The sequence below is a fragment of the Chrysoperla carnea genome, chromosome 1 (genome assembly GCF_905475395.1).
Source record: "Chrysoperla carnea chromosome 1, inChrCarn1.1, whole genome shotgun sequence".
Lineage (NCBI taxonomy): Eukaryota > Metazoa > Arthropoda > Insecta > Neuroptera > Chrysopidae > Chrysoperla > Chrysoperla carnea.
In genome coordinates this window covers 2,595,763-2,618,919 of record NC_058337.1, presented here as the reverse complement: position 1 = coordinate 2,618,919, position 23,157 = coordinate 2,595,763, and the positions used below count along the sequence as shown (strand labels likewise).

The 23,157-nt window shown below is 27.0% G+C and overlaps 1 protein-coding gene across 1 annotated transcript in view; it reads left to right on the top strand.

Annotated features, from left to right (window-relative positions):
- Window positions 1-21,677, top strand: part of LOC123290427 — a 63,959-nt gene extending 42,282 nt beyond the window's left edge. Inside the window, exons 2-4 of the mRNA XM_044870601.1 lie at window positions 2,211-2,440; window positions 16,434-17,581; window positions 21,607-21,677. Of these exons, the coding sequence (XP_044726536.1) occupies window positions 2,211-2,440; window positions 16,434-17,581; window positions 21,607-21,677 (1,449 nt within the window). The remainder of the gene's footprint in view (window positions 1-2,210; window positions 2,441-16,433; window positions 17,582-21,606) is intronic.
- The last annotated feature ends 1,480 nt before the right edge of the window (window positions 21,678-23,157 follow it).

The window sequence follows — 23,157 nt, the reverse complement described above, 5'->3', positions numbered from 1 at the left end:
AAAACACATATCACAATGGGCTCTATAGCCTAAATGTGTACCTCCGTGGACAGTCAATATAACCTCTAACCTAACCTATGAGTCACCTACAGTAGAAAAACAACATCTTCTTGAAATTTCAAACTTCTATCATTAGCGATTTAGGCTGGGTGTCAAACTATTGCCCATTTCCCGTCTGAAATTTTTCAAATTTTAAATAATATTGAAAAAGAATCATTTTGAAAAAAAAAATCATCAAAATCGGAGCTGTTCTTGAGGACTCTCTAAGGATGGCTATTTTAGGTATTCCATTATCCAACTAACAATTCAAGTAATACAATTGTCTACATTTAGAGAAAATTTACAAAAACGATCTTTGTATTGCATTAAAATCAAATTTTTTTGGGGGTAAATTTTTAATCGAATTTATTTAAAATAAACTTACCAATCTGAACATTTATTAAAATACACTCAAACACATTTCAAAAGAAATTATTAAAAAGGGAGAACTGAATATATAGTCCATCACATGCCATCAAAAAATGTAGCAACATGATACACCTTTTCCTCAAAACATTTTAATATATGTAAACAATTGTAATTCAGACACATTTGAAATAAAACGCATGATTTATTGCAAACTTTATAAGATAACAGCGCTGCGGTCGATTTTGCTACCCCTTTCACCTACTATTGACTCCCTGGTTGTGAGGTTAGGTTCAAAATCACGTCAATAAAGTAGGAGAACGTGGTGTAAAAAGTAGTCCTAACATACTACAAGTGAGAAATTGTAGTCACAAAAGCCACTGTTTCTAGAATTGAATTCGGTCAGGAAGATTGACTTTCGGCTAAGGAATTTTTCACTCTTTTTCATAGAAAATTTGGATTTTTTCGGGAACATTTTGTCTTGCGCATAGCAAATGATAACGACCAACATGTGTCCGTATGACTATACTGTTTATCACTTCAATATAAAAATGTACATATCGCTTATAACGACCAAAATTGAATGACGATTTAGTAGCAAAATTGATATACTTCCTCGGTATTGTTTTAACACAGTATCAAGTCGATACATTTTTTTTAGAAGCATGTAATGCACTAATATGGATAAGCCAACTCTGTGGAATAAAATATTCATTTTTTACGTTTAATAAAATTTATATTTTTTGTTTTTTTATAAAAATATTATTTTTATTTAATTAATTAAATTAAATTACCATTTCATACATAATTAATTTTTTACAGTTTTGGGTAGGTAATATTGTGTGCTTTTAAGTTTGTTTTAGTCTGTGTTAATAATACAATTATTTCTGGTTGAAAACATTACACTTACTGCGAACAGAGAATAAAAAATAACATTGAAGTTAATTTGTTGAGTTTATTTACGGATGGCAAGTTAAAATTTGTTGAAAACGGTCATTCAATTGGATTGAATTGGAATTCAATCGGAATGAATTGGAAATTTGAATCGGGATACTAAATATAAACTTATTTTTAAAAATATTGGACAAGTGACTTATAATTTTTAGGTTATAATATAAAATTTTAAGAACTTGTGTCCTCATAGTCTATAGAACAGAGGGGGGGGGGTATGATTTCGTGACTAGCACACTTACAAAACTTCGTGAGTGGCATCATTTCAGTGTAACCTGTAGCATTTGTATTTACGAAAACTTCGGAAATTGGGGCGTTAGCATAATAAAACATATAGTCGTTAAACTGACGTAGGCCTGAGAAAACGGCTCATGAAATATGTAGGCCAGTATGTACTTTTTTTTTAATGAATATAATAAGAGAATAATAGTGGCCAGCAAATATATTGGGCTGATTGTGTGACCTCCACTCTCAACATGTCAGAAAAACGTTTTAAGTACTTATTTTAGTACTGCAAGCAGTGGCGTTTTAGACATAAAGTACTCTTTGTGCTTTGGTCACATGTTCCATTTCAACACAACAAAATTTGAAATTTGTTACACCGCATGTTACTTGCATACAAGCTACTCATGCGTTTGTGTCAACTTCACCACTCAACTTCGTAGGGTATTTATATGACATTCGTCGTCCCATTCGCCATATTTAATCTCGCGATGAGGTTGAGACAATTTCATATCGATTGATATTAAACTTTTTTTTTTCACTGTAGAAATGAATTTATGTATTGGGTCTTAAAATGTAAATATGTAAATAATATGAATTGAAACTATTTTCATTGTATTTGTTTGTTTCAGGATATGCATCCATATGAAATCTATTTAGAACCATCTGCATATGAAACATTACAAGCATTACGTTCATTATTTCTACAAACACATTGGCATTCATTTACAATATTAGCAGATGATTCTACCACCTCAACCATATTGTTACGTAGAGAGTTATCATCGATACTATCGACACCACCATTGAATCCAACAATCTCGTATTTACCAAGAAATGCTAATACACATGCTATATTTAGGTATGTATATAAATATTATTTACTCATATTTTATGTCGTTGTAGTGAACAATTAATATCACAAAAAAAAAATTATTTGTTTTATTGACGTTTAACATATTTCACTACAAGATCTTGCACTAATTTTGATTGTTAACTTGATTAAAATGAACTTATATATTGTACTGTAGTTAACTTGAAGAGTCTGTATTGTTATCTGACTGTATCGCACGCTGTGCGTCGTTTATATAGTTACAGTCAATTATTACCGTAGAATCTTGCAAATTCTAGAACATTCACGTGAAATCTATTGCATATATTTTATTTGTATATGTTTTCTATCTCTGTTTGAGTAATATAAAAAGATATTGTTTTTTTCTTTTTAGAATTGTCTGGAATTCTAGATAATTCTATAATCTTCAAAATTACATTTGTTTTTAAGAAAGTTGTTGCTGTTACCAAAGTTGCCCTACAACGTTTTGGTTTTATTTAATATATTAGATATCGATATCATATTTAATATAATATAAATACGTCATATTTATTCATTCTTAAATGGCAATCATATTTTGTTAATCTTTGATTCTAATATTTTATATGTCTATGAAATTTTATGTAGTTCTTATGTTTGCTGAGTAGAACAAAAAATATATGCAGCCTGGTCTGTAATTCGCCATGGGAACTGATTCTAGAGCTGTGGTGGTAGAAAATAGAAGCTATCAGCTGTTGTGGCTATGGTACAAATCAAAAACAAAATGGGAGAAATCAAAAAATTTAACCATTCACAATGTCAATAAGACTGGTATGCAAATATTATCTTATTTGGAAGGGACAATAAAAAATTATAAAATTTAATTGGACAGTAAAAATCCAATACATTAACAATTTGTTATCTTTATCTTTCGCATTTAATTATTTATTTACCTCACTTGTTGTTCGATAACTATTTATTTGGTTACCAGAAGCCAGTATTTCAGTTTGCAAAATGTCAATTTATTGTTGTTCAGGAAAGCTTATAGATTAATATTCCGGATGTTGCCAGAATCTGCATTGGTCCAAGCTTTGTACAGCCCTCTAACAAGACAGAACAGAAACAAGATTGTTTAAAGTTTGAAAAAATTTTAAAATGGACATTTATCTCAAACCATCTCTGACACTAGGCAAAATATTATGAATCGGCCTAATTTGTCAATTTGTTGTAGGCTGAGTTTAAAGCCCAGATTAAGTGTTTTGTAAAAGGAATTTCAAATCAATATTTCAATAAATAACGAAAATATGAGTATGTCTTCATCTTAAATGTGACACACTGTACAAAATTATCCCTCCAATATTTTTTAAACTCTTTATACGTGAAATAATTAAGAGGCACTAGTTTTATAAAATATTGATTGAATTACTAATTAGAGTTGGTCTAGTAATATGAGAATTTTGTTTACTAGAATAAAAACTTTTTTGTTTATTTTGGTGTAAATGTTCATGAGAGTTCTACCATTTATTTTAATTTCTATTTTTGTACTAATTAAACAGATTATGTTGCAAAAATTACTGTAATTATTACAAACTAAAATTAGTGTTTATTACCAAAGTTTATGTGTCCTAGGCAATCCTCCATCCTCTTTATATTATAAATGCGAAAGTAAGCATGTTTGTTTGTTTGTTTATTTGTTACGCTTTCAGACTAAAACTAGCGAATGGTTTTTAATGAAACTATACAGCAATATAGCTCATACTACTGAATAACACATGAGCTATAAATTATAAAGATATATTAATAAAAAAAAAAAAAAAAAAAATTCTGGCTTCTTAACAAATTTACAATATGTCGTATGGTGGTCGTAGTATTGGATTTGCATGACAACCTTATCTTTAGTAGCACTCGCAAGGTTAAGACAAATCGATTTACGTCAGAATCATCAAAATCGGTCTGCGTGTTTGATCTCTAGTGTGCCACATAAAAACACACACATTCTTTTTTCACAATATGGCGTCTGGTGGTCGCCATATTGAATTTTCATTACTACCATATCTTCAGTTGAACATATAAATCGACCTATGAGTTTTGTCGCTATTGTGCCATATAAGAATACACACATATAACCTGATAAACACATTGCCACTCTTTCGCGATGCTCAGTCGGGTAAAAAATTTCTCGTTTCTTAACAGATAACTAAACTTTTTCCTACATTTTTAACCGACTTCAAACAAAAACGGAGGAGGTTATCGATTCGACTGTATTTTTTTTTTGTATGTTTGTTACCTCAGAACTTTTGACTGGGTGAACCGATTTTGATAATTCTTTAACTGTTTGAGAGCTGGTGTCTGGTGACCGTGTGGTTCCATTTCATTTTGATCCAGTTCTGACAACGGTTTCCATGAAAAATCATAAAAGTCTTATATTTTCATTAAGTATGCACGACAAGAGGACGAATAACTCAATACCAAGCCAACCGATTTCGATGATTCTTTTTTTAGTGACGAATTAGTTAGCGTACTTCAGATTCACTAAAACTCACAAAATAAAAAAAACTTTTAACAAAAAGAAAACCGACTTCAAAAGAAAAACTTTTCCAAAATAAGTTAAAAGGCACTAAAAAGTAAAAAATGACGATAATATAATGTAGTTAAAATTATTGTTATTTTTGGAGTCGGTGTCAGCCAAGGAAACAACTCTGACAGAACAGTTTGCTACATTAGCTTGGCTGACACCGACTCCAAAAATAACAATAATTATAACTACATTATATTATCGTTAGTTTTTACTTTTTAGTGCATATTAACTTATTTTGGAAAAGTTTTTCTTTTGAAGTCGGTTTTCTTTTTGTTAAAAGTTTTTTTATTATTTAACTGATATTAAAATTTAGGCCAAGGATAGATTATTTTACAAAATATGTTAATTTAAAAAGTAATCACTTTAAATGAAAGCAAAAAAATTTTACTCGTATAAAATTGGGACAAAAAAAAACATGTAAAATTAATGCCATTTTATACAATTTATACATTACAACAATTACATGTGTTAAATAATAAAATAAAGTTCTTATAGGGAGACAATTAACTGAAATAGTCAATTATTCATATATCTTGTGTATAATTTTCAATCTGTACCTACATTTGAACATATTTTTACTCGATAAAGCAGATTTAAGTACAAAACAAGTGAAAACAAACAATTGACTGTGTTAACTGTTGAAATACCATGCATAGTCAGTGTTGATTTCTTTATCACATAACACATACAAACATGTGGCACATACATAACTGATAATCAAGTATAGTACATATTATAAAATTTCCGCCTAATTGGCGCCCTCACGGGTAAACAGTGTTGCTTACGAAAAAATGTTTCAAACAAAAGTTGTTTAATTTTTGATGAGGAACATTTTTTGTATTTAAACTTTTGTTCTATCTCTAACGGTTTACAAGACTCAATTGACCTATGATGCTCATTTACGAACTTGACCTCACTTTTTACGTCCTGAGTACGCTGTAAAAATTTCAGCTCGATATCTTTTTTCGTTTTTGAGTTATCGTGTCCACAAACGGACGGACGGATAACCGGAAATGGACTAATTAGGTGATTTTATGGGCACCTATGACAAAATTTTTTTCCCAGCACCATTAGTTTTAAGCCTTACAAACTTGGGACTAAACTTAATATACTATGTATATTTCATATATACATGGTATAAAAACGAGAGGTGTCGTGGGGGGACACTCGGTTAGTGTACATGTACAATTTTGTAAGATCATTTTGTGCTTTTTTCTTCGACCTATTTTTAAAATATTCAATATTAAAAAATGTCAAAATGACATAAACGCAAATTATTTAAAATTGATTAAAAGTATGAAGGGAGATATTTCGTATCGTCAAAAAATATCTTTGGAAAATATTTAATATTTTACATTCATGGATTCATATATACACAGGGTATAAAATTTTTTCGTATTATTTATGGCAAGTTTGTGTACCTATTCGCTCCGTGCGTGAGTGTCGTTTCTATGGTAACGATACACTACTTTAATTATAGAATTGTATGGATGTATATATAATTGTATGGATTGCATTTAAGACTTACATTGAAAATTTAATATTATTGTCTCACAAATTTAAATAAATAATTATGATAATTTACATTTGAAAAATAATATTTGTTCAATTTGATTTCTTATTTTCACAATTTTTAATGCATTAAGTTTACAATAATTTTAATTTGACATTTCTATAACATTAACATGTAAAGAACTGCAAATTAGTAATAACAGCCCCCTTTAACGCCAAAATTTTTCACTGGAAGCGCTGGCATCGATTTTATTATCCCTACCATGACTACGCACACAACGAATATATCTCCCAACATAAAATGAATTTTAAAATGGTGATATATATTCTCGTATTTTTCATAATTAAATTTATCTATTTATGTAACCCATATAAAATTAGAATTTTAAATATTACGAACCTACTTCTATTCTCGAGTACCTACAGTTCTACGACAAAATTTATTTGAAAACTAACAGTAACAAAATTTTATTAAGATTTGTGCAAACGTCGTCCTATTAGTTCAGTTGGTTAAGGCGTAACCAATTCCGTCCGCGGTATGCTGAGGGTAGCAGGTTCGATTCCCGCCATCGCAACAAAATTAATTTAATTAATAGTTGTGATGGGATGGTGTAGTGCATTTTATATGCATAAAGAAGGTGCACTCAGCCTTTGAAATTGAGGCGCTGATAAATAAAATTATCAGCGGAAAGGTAGTAAAACACATATATGGTATCACAATGGCCTCTATAGCCTGAGTGTGTCCTTCGTGGACAGCCTATACAACCAAACCTAACAGTAACAAAGTAAATTTCTTTGCGTTTGTTTTAAACAGAAGATTTAATTATTTTGATCGCATATCGATCATGCTAGTCCATATGTGATTGAGCCAACTACATGAAGATTGTTGTTACTAACTTACAGAAAGTTTGAAATTAAACTTATTGATAATTTTTATAAAATATACCATGTTTTTTAGTATGTAACAGGAATCGATAGCGCGCAGTTGGTTAATCTGTAGACTTAGGATACAAAAATCAATAGAAATCCATTTCGCTGTTTCAAATCCGACTCGAAGAAATCAATTTTTTTTTAAATAATTCTATTAGCAGGTCTCAACTTTTTATTTATTTTTATCTTATCATGTAGTTGTGACAATCACAAATGTTTGTTTAAAACTATGTTGTATTTCAAAACAAAACTATTTGTAATTTTTATACAGTATATTACTTTCATACAAACACCTCATGCGTTTGTGTCAACTTCACCACTCAATCCCGTACGCTAGTTGTATCACATTCGTAGCACCATTTCGTCATATTTGATCTCGCGATGAGGTTGAGACAGCCTCATATCGGTTGGTATTAAGAATTTTTTTTGTCAGTGAAACTTTGCACGTGGACTTTTGAAAACAAATTTTTAATAAAATTTTTTATATAATTTTTGTAGCTGACTGTAAACAGAAAAATTTTATTGAAATTGTAATTCATGCTGAGAGAACAGAATTTGTTGAATTAAATTAAAATAAAACTAATGTCATTATTTTATTGGTATGGCATATAATATTGATTTATTTATAGTCATGTTATGTGATGTGCTTGCTTACAATGATTAAACAAATATTGCAAAATTATTATAATAATTATTTTTAAAATAATTTTATTAAATCTAATTAGTTAAGGTTGATCGTCAGGACAATTTTTGTGAATTTTGTAAAAAACTTTTCGTAAAAAAAACCAATAATCTACAGATTTTTCTACAAATGTTATCAAAATATCTAAACAATTTTTTTCACGAAATTCATTATCTATTTTTTGTTCTTCTAATTTTTTTATTTCATTATCTTTATTTGTATCTTTATTTAATTCATTTATTTGTATGTTTATTAATTCATTCGATTTCTTAAAGTAAAGTAATGCTTTTTGCAGTAAATCTAAATCTCGTATTAAAAATCCTTTAGCTTTATAACATTCACCTAAAATCATGTAGAGTTCACTTTTTTTAATAAATTCTAAATTTGAATCATTTAATTCAATTTGTTTAAAATAATTTATTGATTCATTATAAAATTCTAAAGCTTCTTTTATGTTTTTATGTAACTTATATTTATGACCTGAATTACAATGTACTCTACATAAATTTTTTAAAATATAAAAATTTAATTCCTTAATAGTATCATTTAAATTTAATTTGTATTGTTTTATTAAATCTAATCCTTGTTTTAAATATTTAATTGATTTTTCTGGTCCATTTTCTGATTCGTGCTTTAAGGCATAATACAAAAAAGCATATGCTAACCGAAATACACATTCATGTTTATCTAAACCATTATTTATTTTATTTAAATAATTGTTTGCTTTTTTAATTAATTCTATAAAATCATTTTCACAATTTGTAAATTTAGCTATCAAAGAATAGCAAATAGTAAAACGTTCATAAATATCATTTTGTAAATCTTTGATAATTGTTACATAATTAATTTTATTAAATTCATTTTCAATTTCAATTAATTCAAATTTTAATTTCTTTACATTACAATTCATTTTATTGTCAGTATTAATAATTACTGTAAGTTTTAATTGAATAATTAATAAATTAATGAAATTATAATCTTCATCATTCATATTTTTAATTTTTAATTTATTTTCTTTTAAATTATTTAATTCTTTTATCATTTCATGAAGAACATTAATTATATTTGAATCTTTATTTGTTTTTTTTAATAACTCATATTTTAATTCATAAGTACGATATATAATTAATGATTTATTGGAATTCATTAAAATAATTGCAATTAAATTGTTTGCTTCTTTAAATTTTTTAAATTTAATATAACATTTGATTAAAAGTAATTCATATTCAAATTCTAAAGTATCACATAATTGTAATCGTCGACATTCTTCTTTACAAATTTCATTTCCTTCTTTTTGTTTTTCTAATTTTTTAATTTCATCATTATTATTTAATTCTTGTATTTGTTTGTTTATTAATTCTATAGATTTATTTAAATAAGATAATGCTTCTTGTATTAATTTTAAATCTTGTTCTAAAAGTGCTTTTTTTATATAACAATCAGCTAAGCAGCTGTAAAATAGATGTTTATGATTAATTTCTATATTATTAGAATCATTTAAATAATTTATTGATTCATTAAAATATTCTAAAAATTTTTGTTTTTGATATAAAAAAAAATATCGATCAGCTAATAATATAAATATAAAATTAAAACCAATATTAAAATGCTCATGACGTAATTTCAATTTCTTAAAATTAATATCATTTATATTTAATTTGTATTGGTTTCTTAAATTTAGTGCTTGTTTTAAATATTTTAATGATATTTCATATTCATTATCTGATACATAATTATTAGCATAAAACACACAAGCACTCAATAACATTAATGCACCATCATATGTTAATAAATCATTATTATTAATTTTATTTAAATAATAATTCATTTTTTTAAATATTTCTATAAAATCATTTTCACAATGAATTATTTTACTTTTAATAATAATACAATAATAAACCTTTACCATTTCAAATAATACAGAATTCATGTAAGGTATTATTATTTTTAATTTATAAGAATTAATTAATTGATTCATTTGATTTTCTATTTCAATTAATATTGATTTTATATTTATTTCACAATTGAGCTGTTTTTGTTTTGATTCAATACATTTATAGATTAATTCAACATTAAAAATAAAATCAAATAATTGAATATCATCAAGATCTGATTGCTCTAATAAATGTTCATTTTCTTTTAAATAATTTAATTCTAATATCCTTTCTTTTAATTCATTCACAATTTCAAAATCATTATTTGAAAGCATATTTATTGTTTTATATTTAAAATATGAAACTTGTATCTTTTGATGAATATCTAAATTTGAATCATTTAACATAAAAATTAATTCTTTTGCTTCATTAAATTTTTTTAATTCAATATAAATGTCAATTAAATCAAGTACTTTAACAGTAACTTTAAAATCATCTTCATAAATTTTTAATTTTTTTATCTTTGCAAATAATTTTAAAGCTTCTTTACAATCATTATCTTGTTTATTATTGAAACATTTTATAATAAAATAACATTTATAATAAATAAATTTATAACAATATTCACATAAATTATTAATATCATTTATTCGTATTGATTCAATTTGTTTATAAATTGATTTTATCAATTTATAACATTTCTCATATTCATTAATTTGAATATAAGAAACTGATAACAAATATATTAATCGTAAATATAAATCATTTATATTATTGTTTTCATTCAAATCAGTTTTTGTATTAAAATGAATACAATTAATTTGATCATTTTTACAAATTAAATAATTAAATAAATTAAAATCATTTTGATTCTGCTTAATACGTTTCAAACATTGTTCAAAGTACTTTACACCTTCATGATACATTTTTAAATTAGAATAACTAAATCCTAATTTAAAATAAAACATAATGGAATTAGAAAGATAACCACACTTATGATTATATATATAAAATATTGACTGAAAATGTATCCTCGAAGGTAATATATCATTTTTAATTCTTTGTGATAAAGATTTTTGATTGAAATTAAACACATCGTGAACTAATTCTGAAGATCTTGCTCTTTTCGATGAACAACTGGCTTTATAAGTAATATTTGTGGGTCTTGGTGGAATGAAATCATCTCCAAGATTCAATAATTTATGATGAACTTCATCTATATCCCTTTGGTGTTGACCATTGACTGCCATAATATGATTTCTTATATATTCTTGCTTTTTATTCATAACTTCTTGTTGTTCAAATTCATTTAAATATTCCATTTCATAATTAATTTTATTTAAAAGATCATTTATTTTAAAACGTATTTTTGTTATTTCTTGATTCTTCGCTTCTTCATCAATTTTTATTTTTCTATCAGAAGCTTCTTGTTCTCGTTTTGTTTCCAAATCATCACCCAACTTAATTATTGTTTCTTTATCATTCTTTGACAAAGTTTTAACAAAATTTAATCTTTTTAATTCTGTCATTAATTTTTGTAAATCATTTTCATCAATATTTTCTTGTTCAAGAATTAATTTTTTTTCAATTTCTTCATAATAAGTTTCTAAGCCTTTAATTAATTTCTCCATATTTTTTTCAGGATATGGCTCTGGATTCTTAACTGATGGATTTTTAATATTCTGGAACTTTAAACTCAATGATTTCCATGTTTTTTCACCACCAACTTGAGAATTTTCAGATTTTAAAGTGTTTGCCAGAAGTATTATTAAGTTAATTAAAATGTTCATTGATTTGGCAATGCCTTCACTGACTATAGATTTACTTTTATTAATTAGATTAACATTACTGGTATAAATTTTAAATATGAATTCATCTCCATATTCATTATTCGTTATAATCAAATTATTATCTTCATCATTCTTAATACTTATTTTTAATAAATCAGAATCTTGAGAGTTATGCGATTTTAACGTATTTGCCCATGATATTACTAAAGTTCCCAGTTTTGCAAAGGTTACATCATCATTATTTTCTCTTTCTTTAATTAATTTTTTCTGACTTTCATTTAAATAAGTTATAAGTCCTTCTATAAATTTATCCACATTTTCTTGAGAATAAGGTTCAGGCTCTATAACTGGTAAATTTATAATTTTTTGATAATTTATTCTTAATGTTTTCCATAATTTGTCGCGATCTTCAGAATTAACATATTTTAATTTATTTATTAGAACTTTTATGATTTTAATAACACTATTTTTATTTTTGATAACGATTGCAACAGTTGATTTAGAAACAATAGATTTATTTCCAATAATTTTATTTAATTTTTCCGAATTAAGTTTCAATAACGTTGTATTTTCCAAGTCCTCATTACTTATATAAAAACTTCTGTTGCCATCAATTTTAATAATTTTTAATAAATTTATTTTTATGTTGGAAATACATTCTTCCATTTCTTGTTGATATTCTTCGTAATCTTCCACTGGTCTGTGGTGATGGATTAATAAATCCCTAGTGTTATTTAAATTCTTAAACGCACTCTTCAAATCTTTATTCTCATCAATTGATTTTTCATCTCTAATTTCATGAATTAACTCACCAGTTATTGTAAAGATTCTTCCGATGTAATAGAAATCATCTCTACTGGATAAATCAACATTATCGAAAGACGAAAATTCATCATGAATTTTCTTTAACGCCCTTTGTTTATAAAGATCACCAGACAATTGGAAAATATTTAAAACTTGATGAAGTTTTGGATCATATTCTGATTTCAATGATTTTATTTGAGTTTCTAAATCAAAATCTGATGGTATAGCATTTTCTTCCCAGATCACTTGAGCTATTTTCATTTGCAAATGAAATAGTTCAGTTATCAGTATTTGTTTTTTATCATTTTCAATAAAAATTAATTCCTTCTCGCCATCATTTAATTTTGGTAAAGTTTGTTTCAAGTGATATAATTTTTTGAAATCTATACCATCATTATTTATTTTCAATTTTGTTCCAGATGTTCCTTCGACTTGAATTCTCTGCTCGTATCCATATTTGTTTCTTATGCATTCAGAGTCGTGGTTATTGAAGGAGATTTTTCCAGATTGCTCACCAATATTTATTAATATTTGTATTAACTGAGTGTGCGATGCGTCCACTTTTAACTCACTAATTTGTGTAAACATGTTAATAAGTCTTTGTAAATCATTTTGTTTACGTTTGACTTTTAGATCACTCATTTTCAATAATTTTATATTTCAGAAAGAAAATTTAATCTCGTACAATCACAGATTTCTTTCAGTTAATTTACACTGTAAACAAATGAAAATTGACCGAGTTAATTGTTAAAATCAGGATTCGAGGATATATATCAATGGATATATATCATGATATATATCTGATATATATCACGTGAATTTTTATGATATATATCAATACAAAAATGATTTGAAAAAATTTAATATTATTTAGTAATTTTTGGCGTTTGTTACCATATTTCTACTTCCCAAATTTTGATGGCATTGGAGCAGAGTTAAAACCTACTAATACTAAGCTCAAATCGTGTCGTGTCAGAAGTTCGTTACTAGAGAGTAAGTTTAAGTAAGATTCAGAATCGGAAGATGATCCAGCTTTATCTTCCTTGCAGTCAAACCAAGCACAATTATGAAACGACATTTTTTTACTTTTTATTTGATAATTAACAGGTTATTACGAATGCCTGATGACTGATTTGATAATTAAAAGACTGATTTTACTCTAGAGTTATTATTTGTAATGTTTATTGTTTTGTTGCCTCAGTGTAGGTATGACCATTGACTGATAACAATTTATAAAATTGTTTTTTGTTTTAAAGTTGATTTTTATTTATAAAAATTTTCTTATTTTTATTTGATTTTGCCTGATCTAGAAGAATATTTTATGTTTTGGTTTCATTTGTCTGATTTAAAGTGCCTAAGTAAATAAAAACTTTAAAACATTTTAGTTTTTTTTAAATATCAAAATTTTGATATATATCGGATATATATCAAAAATATCCGATATTTTGATATTTATAATAAATATCGGATATTTTCGAACCCTGGTTAAAATACGATGTATAGACAGTGTTAATGACTCTGTCACATTACACATACATACATGTCACACATACATAACTGATATTCCATATAATACATACTATACAATCTGCGTCTAATTTTCACCCTCGCGGGTAAACAGTGATGTTTACGAAAAAATGTTTCATACAAAAGTTTTTTATTTTTTTGTAAGGAACTTTTTTTACATGTAAATTTTTGTTCTATCTCTAACGGTTTACAAGATGGGTCCTACGGACCGAAGACCCAATTGACCTATGTTGCTCATTTACGAACTCGATCTCACTTTTTACATCCTGTGTACGCTGTAAAAATTTCAGCTTGATATGTTTTTTCGTTTTTGAGTTATCATGTTCACAGATGGACGGACGAACAACCGAAAATGGACTAATTAGGTGATTTTATGAACACCTATACTAAAATTTTGTTCATAGTATCAATATTTTTAAGCGTTACAAACTTGGGACTAACCTTAAAAATGGTAAATGTTGAGTTTTAGCACTTTTTCTTATAAATCATCCTGGAACATCAGGAACAAAAACATTTTCAAGCATTTTTTACGTAGATTTCGAATTCATATGCGACGATACCGAAAAATTCTTTAATTCAGGAAAATTTGCTTTTTGAAAATATGAATTTTCTTGGTTAATACAAGTTATATTTTAAGCCTAAAATGGAATATATGGGTTAAGTTAATTAAACATATGTTTTTATGATATTTTATTTACCTTATTTATTATTAAATTTGTTAAAATTATAGAATATTTTCAATAAAATAATATTTTTAAATATTTAAGTATTAAGTAGGTATCAAAGCAAATATGACTCAACAAGTGACTTAAGTGACATTTACCATGTTTGTGTATACACACATTGTGCATATGTCAAAAAATCTGCTTTACCGACATTAATTTATGTTCTGTATGTGTATAAATGTATAGAAAATGCGCGTATTTCAAAAAATCTAAAATATATACTCAATTATTTTTTTTCCTTAATAAATAAATTTATATAGAAATTCATATTTTAATTTAATAATTTAATTTCATATAAAAGATAATATTATGAATAGCAAATGTTTCCTAATTTATTAATAATATTAATAACTAATTTATTTCAAATTAAAATGTATTTTATAATATATTAACGTATGATGACATTTCTGCGCAGAAGCGTCATCAGCGTTCAATTGTTTATTTCAAATATTAATTTAAAAAAAAAAAAACATATTTAATACAAACAGTGGTATTTTTGTTATATTGGCCATCAAATAATCAGGTAAATAAAATAAATAAGTAATTTTTTGATATTATGCATTTTTATATAACTTTGGAGTCAAACGGTAGACGCATTCCATGTAAAAATATTTCAGACAAAAGATTTACATTTACCAAAGAGAGTATTAAAATTAGTAAGACTTTCAAAATTAGTAAGCCATTTATTTGAAATATTTCTACAAGGGAATCGTAAACTAAGTACAAGAACTAAAAAACACAGACTCGTGCTCATTTGATTCACTTAAACGCATAGTTAATCCATTAATCAAAGGGTGGACGTTATTACAGAGTGAACGCAAGGGCCAAAAAACCCGCAGACCTGTGCTAACTTGACCTCATTAAAGGCATGGCCAACCTGTAGATCACAGGGTAAACGCAAGGGCCAAAAAACTAACTAACCAAAAAAACTCAAAAACTCAAAGTTTTTTTTTATACATAGCGTAATGATAAAAATTCAATAAATATATGAAAAATGTTGATGTCGGTGACATAATTAGCAATAAATAATCTGCTTTCTTAACTGCAAAAGCAGCGCTCATCCTTCAAAATTTTTTTTTAAGATTTAAAAAAAAATGACTTAAAACGTATGGTTACAGTGTTATAGGCAGTAACGATTTTTCTCAAAATGACAGCACTTCCCTCTGTAGTTTGAAGTAGGTACTTTGATGTGTACAAGAAATTAAACAAATTGGTTTTTCCTTACCGCATAATTTGATATTCAAAAATCTTTTTTTTTTTTTGAGAATTGTGCGTCATTTCCAAATTTATGAGTAATATCAAATATTTTTATCAACAAACCACTCACAAAGATATTACAAAAATTTTATTACTCAACCTTTTTATACAGGGTGTCCCAAGTTATAATTAACGAAATTTTATAAGATACTTGCGGCATTTATTATTCACCGAAATTAGCAACGCTATCAAAAGCATATAACGAGAGTTAAGAAGACAAAATTTACTTTCCTGCATTGTTTGTAGATTTTATTGAAAAAATAAATTTGTCTTTTTAAAATCCTTTCTTTTGGCCTTATTAAACCGCGGTGGTATAATTCGAAAATGAAAATTAATAATATTTCTTTTTTCTCTTTTTTTTCTAGACGTTTGGCCGATATATCGAGGGCAACACGTGGAGTTGTCATATTAATGAGTGATTTATTGCAAGCAAGACGTGTCCTTGACGAAGCAAAACGTTTAAATATGGTTGATGGTCATTTTGTATGGTTATGGCTAGATACCGGTGGTAGTACCAACAATATCAATCCACCAATAACAGAACATTCAAACATCAATCCACATATAATATCATCCGCATCTTCATCCTCAGCCGCTGCTTCGTCTTCCTCAATAATTAATAATGATTTTTCATCAAAAAATACTGACGACACCAATTATTCACAAGAACAAGATGGCCGCGCATCTTTAACAATAAATAGCAATAGTGAAAAAAACAGATTAAAACGTGATTTAATAAAAAATGTCCATAAATTAAATAATAAGTCTAATTTAATAAATTTTAGTGATATAATAAATAATTTACAAAGTGATATAGGGAATGTGCCTCAAATTCAAACAAATTTAAATAATATAAACAAATCGTCAACGGAATCTTCGTTGCCATCACCTCCACAACAAATAACAAAGAATCTAAATAATCGTGTGCCTAATAAAATGTATTATCATACAGAAGATATGTGGCCAACAATTAAAACACAAAGATCACGTGATAAACGTCAAACTATCATGACGTCATATGGTATGACACAAAATAATGAGAATTATTTATTAAAAAATGATAAATTTTTACTATTTAATAATTTCAATAATTTGGAAACAAATAAGAAAAAAAATCGTGTAATATTTACATCTTCAAAAAATAATAAATATAAACATAGTGGAAGCAGTGGTAGTGGGGGAATAAATGATGATGATGATGATTTATTTAATGATGATGAATTTAAAAATGATTTACCTGTTGGTTTATTAGCAATTAAAGTACAACCATTGAAATTAGATCGTCATTTAATTAAAGGTGCTGTACGATTATTAGCGATTACGTTACGAAATGTTTTAGCAAAATGTCCGCCAGAATGGATTGTTACGCGAACGGTACAAGTTAAAGAATGGTATGCATCGTGTTGGCATAATTTTCCATTTAGTAATAATGCTGATTTCAATAAATTTAATAGTGACGGAAGTGCAGGGGTTAAAAGTGCGGGGAGAAGTGATGATGGGGTGAATAGTGGGGGTAAATATAAAGATAATAATAATAATAATATTAATAATAATAATAATAGTACAATATCATCAGCATCGTTATATGGAGCGCAGGGTAATTTTTCGTTACTATTTGCAAGGTGAGTAAAAACATTGAACATTATTTTTTTATTTTCTAGCAAAGATATACTTTTTCTAGCGTATTTTCGAAATATACACACTGCGAAAAAAATTTCTTAATGTACACCGATATGAGGTTGTCTAAACTTCATCACGAGGTCAAATATAGTGAATGGGACCACGAATATGATACAACTACCGTACGGTGTTGAGTGGTGAAGTTGACACAAACGCATGAGTTTTTATGAAAGTAATATACTGTCTAACAAATTTCAAATATTGTTGTTTTGAAATGCAACATAGTTTGAAACCATCTTTTTTTGATTGGTTCTACCACTTATAAATATTATTACAAAATATTGATGTGATTGTCACAACCACATGAGCAGATTTCTTATGTTTTTTTTTTAAATTAGATTTATTTGAGTCGGATTTGAACCAGCAATATATTAAGTCAATCGCTGTATCAATATATTATAAAAATTATAAAAAAGTTTATTTCAAACTCTCTGTAAGTTAGTAACAACAATATTCATGTAGTTGACACAATCACATATAGACTAGACATGACAGGTATGTGTTCGTTGTAGCCAAATTCTATATTTATCTTTCGTATCTTTCGTCGATTCGCTTTATTTACACGATTATATGTTCCAAGTAAAACCAATTTTATTTTCCATCAATAAAATGCATGTCTTTAAACTAAAATCAATCTCTATCATAGAAGTAATGATTTTGTTTATTGATTTTCGGAAGAAAAAGTTCTTGACCCAAGATATTTTTCTTTGCTCATTTCCGTTTTCTTTTAATATTCTTCAGCCAGAAAACCATTTTTTTTTTATATGTATTTCATCTTTTTCGGAAATTATGTTCCTTTTTCGTGCTAGAACCAGCAATCACCCATTCGATTGAGCGAATCCGATTTATTTGGAAAAATGTTATTACTTATTTAAGTGACAGGCGGGCTATATTCGTACTGGGAGACAAGTGAATCGATCGAAATACTATCTACCGTATGAAATGAGCAATAAATTCGTTTTATACAAAAAATGAAAATTCTTCAGTTGTTTACATGCAATTTGTACGAAATTTATTATGAATGGATCAACATTGATAAAATTTTGTGTTTGTGTCTGAGTGGGTTCCTGGTTTATATTCGCAATGGAATCCTCCGGTAAGTGGCATTGCGATTAGGTTCCAAGAAATTTTTTTCGAACAATGAATAGCGAAAAAAACGTTTTTTGAACCCTCTAATAGTCGGCAAGCCAACGTTCAGAAAGTTAGAATAAGTTATTGAAAGTTAGTAAACAGTATATAAAATTTTCCATTTAAAATATTTTGCAGTCCATAGACTTATATAATCATTCATAAATCTTTTTCATGTATAAATCGTTACTATGGCAATATTTAGAATAAAACTCATCAAAGTAAATCGTACCTTTCATATTCGCTCTGTGCGTGAGTTTCGTTTCCATGGTAACGATACACTACTCTAATTATAGAATTGTATGGATGCATATATAATTGTATGGATTGTATTTAAGACTTTCATTTAAAATTTAATATTATTGTCTCACAAATTTAAATAAATAATTATGATAATTTACATTTGAAAAATAATATTTGTGCAATTTGATTTCTTATTTTCACAATTTTTAATGCATTAAGTTTAATTAATTCGTTTTTTTCAATAATTTTAATTTGACATTTCTATTACATTAACATGTAAAGAATTGCAAATTAGTAATAACAGCCCCCTTTAACTCCAAAATTTTTCACTTAAAGCGCTGGCATCGATTTTATTGTCCCTACCATAACTACGCACACAACGAATAAATAAATATCTTCGTTTGATGAATGTAATATAAAGATGACATGTTTATATCCATTCATTTTATATTTTATAAAATAAATTGTTTTCAACGGTAATTAATTTAAATATTCAGAATATTTATACCAATTAATATCAAACAATTTTAATAAATAAATGTTTTTAAAGAAAACATAAATAAAATATTATATAATATTTAATATTTAATAAATAAATTATGTGTCAAAATTTATTATGAATGAAACATTTATGAATTTTTTTTTTAAATAATCTCTATATATTATAAACTAGCGACCCGCTCCCGCTTCGCACGGGTGCAATGCTGATACTAAATACACTACAGAAAAACTGTGAACGTTGTATATAAAAACATAGCGGCCCGCTCTCGCACGGATATAAAATATATAGCCTGTGTGATTAAAATCGATCCAGTAGTTTTGATTTATTCATTACTGCCCGTGGCCCGCACGCGTTAAATTTGGAGTAAAACAATCCCCCTTTCCCTATACCATGAAGATTTCCTGCTATCTTTGGAATAGCTAAATTCATACACTACATTTTTACTTATTTACTTTTTACATTTTTAACTATTAACCTCAAAAATAGCAGTACTTCTTCACTATTTAATGGATGTTATTATACATATAAACCTTCCTCTTGAATCACTCTATCTAACCGCATCAAAATCCGTTGCGTAGTTTCAAAGATTTAAGCATACAAAGGGACATAGGGACATAGGGACAGAGAAAGCGACTTTGTTTTATACTATGTAGTGATGTGAAAGTAATCATGTTTGTTTGTTAAGCTTTCACGCAAATCTAATGAATAGATTTGAATGAAACTGAATAATAATGTAGCTCATACATCAGAATAACACATGAACTATAATTTAGAAAGATATATTTAAAAAAAAAAATTAAATTTCATCTGACATTTTACTGCCTCATCTATGGTCATCATTTTGAACTATAAATAAAAAATTTCTGTAAAATTTTATAATAGCAAATATGAAACAATTCATGGCCATCTTTTCTGATATTCTCAATGAATTATGACTATTTTACACTTTAAAAATGTTATGGAAAGTCGCTAAGTGAGATCAAGATAGATGGTCGCTATAAAGCGGTAGTTTTCACTTTTAAAGCGGGCGGGTATCAAGCTAGTTAAATAATATTTTAATGATACAACAATTTTTTTTCCTTTTGCGTTGGAATTCAATTCGCTAGCATTAATCTTCTTAGCTTTTTGTGGTGAATGTTTTAAGAATTTTTGTTTCTGTTTTGTTTATTTATATTTTGTAATATTTTGTTAAAAAAAAAACCATATTATGATAATTATTTTAAATAGTGATTAATTATTTTTTTTTGTAAATAATACGAATTGTTTTTTATGCCTTATTATTATTATGATTAAATACACCATTTTATAAAATATTTTTCCCTAATTTATCCCGTAAAATAAACGACAGGATAAATTACGGGGTGAGATTTAAATATATTCAGATTTATCATATAATATTTATATGGCGCGTGTCAAAAGGGAAACTTTTGTAGCCTTTCATTTTTTTTCTACTAAAATAAAATGTTCAAATTATTCAATTTAATTTTTTGGGTGATTCCATATGTGACTGACACTACATTTGATTCAAAATGTTTTTATTTTATTTTGTATCTAAAAAGTTCTAGGTATTATACCTTCGTCCCTACCCAACTTTGAAATTTCAAATTGCATCTCCTGCCTTGTGATACCTCATTTGATATTGCATACAATTGACTCTTCAACCATGATAAAAAAACCAAATCGATCTATTGGTTCTTAAGATAGACTACTCAGAATATACATTTCAAATTCTACTTTCTGTGTAGTTTACCTTGAGAGCCAATCGATCGATTTAATTTTTTTTACCATGGTTGAAGAAAGAATTCAGAAATTTACCTTCCAAATGAGGTATCACAAGGTAAAAGATGCTATTTGAATTTTCAAAATCCCGGTGGGTGGTGTTGATGAGATGAGACCTAAACTTCTCTAGATACTATATTAGAACTTTGTCGTTGATATCAAAATCGACGTGTTTTGACTCAAAATAATAATCCCATTAACCCAAGACTCATCAATTATGACGTTGGACAGTTATCCAACGTCATTAACGTTGGATAACAATTCACCACAAAGCTAAGAAGATTAATGCTAGCGAATTGAATTCCAACGCAAAAGAAAAAAAAATTGTTGTATCACTAAAATATTGTTTAACAAGCTTGATACCCGCCCGCTTTAAAAGTGAAAACTACCGCTTTATAGCGACCATCTATCTTGATCTCACTTATCGACTTTCCATAACATTTTTAAAGTGTAAAATAGTCATAATTCATTGAGAATATCAGAAAAGATGGCCATGAATTGTTTGACAATTCTTATTCTAAATTTTTACAGAAATTTTTAATTTATAGTTCAAAATGATGATCATAGATGAGGCAGTAAAATGTCAGATTAAATTTAATTTTTTTTTAAATATATCTTTCTAAATTATAGTTCATGTGTTATTCTGATGTATGAGCTACATTATTGTTCAGTTTCATTGAAATCTATTCATTAGATTTGCGCGAAAGCGTAACAAACAAACGAACAAACATTATTACTTTCACATTTATAATATATAGAGATTATTTAAAAAAAAAATTCATAAATGTTTTTCATTCATAATAAATTTTGACACATAATTTATTTATTAAATATTTTTGAACTTACCCCTCAATGTCTAAATCGAAGTGTTTTCACTCAAAACAATAATAACATCAAGAATTACTAAAGGTGGATACTTTTGAAATGAACACACTATATTGTAATATAAATATGGTGGGAACGCAGATAAGTTATCCAACATATGATCACATACTACACACAAAATATTTATTTACGCTCCCACCATAATTATTAACCCTAATACAGTGTGTTGTATTTAAGATGAAGACACCCTCATATTTGCGTTATTTATAGGAAAATTAACTAAAGACAAGTGAAAACAAACAATTGACCGAGTTAATTGTTGAAATATCATGCATAGTCAGTGTTGATTTCTTTATCACATTACACATACAAACATGTGACACATACATATCTGTTAATCAAGTATAGTATATATTATAAAATTTTCGCCTAATTGGCGCCCTCAAGGGTAAACAGTGATATTTACGAAAAAATGTTTCAAACAAAAGTTGTTTAATTTTTGATAAGGAACACTTGTGTTCTATATCTAATGGTTACAAGATGGGTCCTACGGACCCAAGACCCAATTGACCTATGATGCTCATTTACGAACTTGACCTCACTTTTTACGTCCTGAGTACACTATAAAAATTTCAGCTCGATATCTTTTTTCGTTTTTGAGTTATCGTGTCCACAGACGGACGGACGGACGGACAACCGGAAATGGACTAATTAGGTGATTTTATGAACACCTATAACAAAATTTTTTTCCTTGCATCATTATTTTTAAGCGTAACAAACTTGGGACTAAACTTAATATACTATGTATATTTCATATATACATGGTATAATAATAAGTGTTTTACAACTTAAAAATAAAAATACATCAAGTAAATAATAAATTTCCAACATATTATGAATATTTTCTAACGAACTGATACTGTGATTTTCAC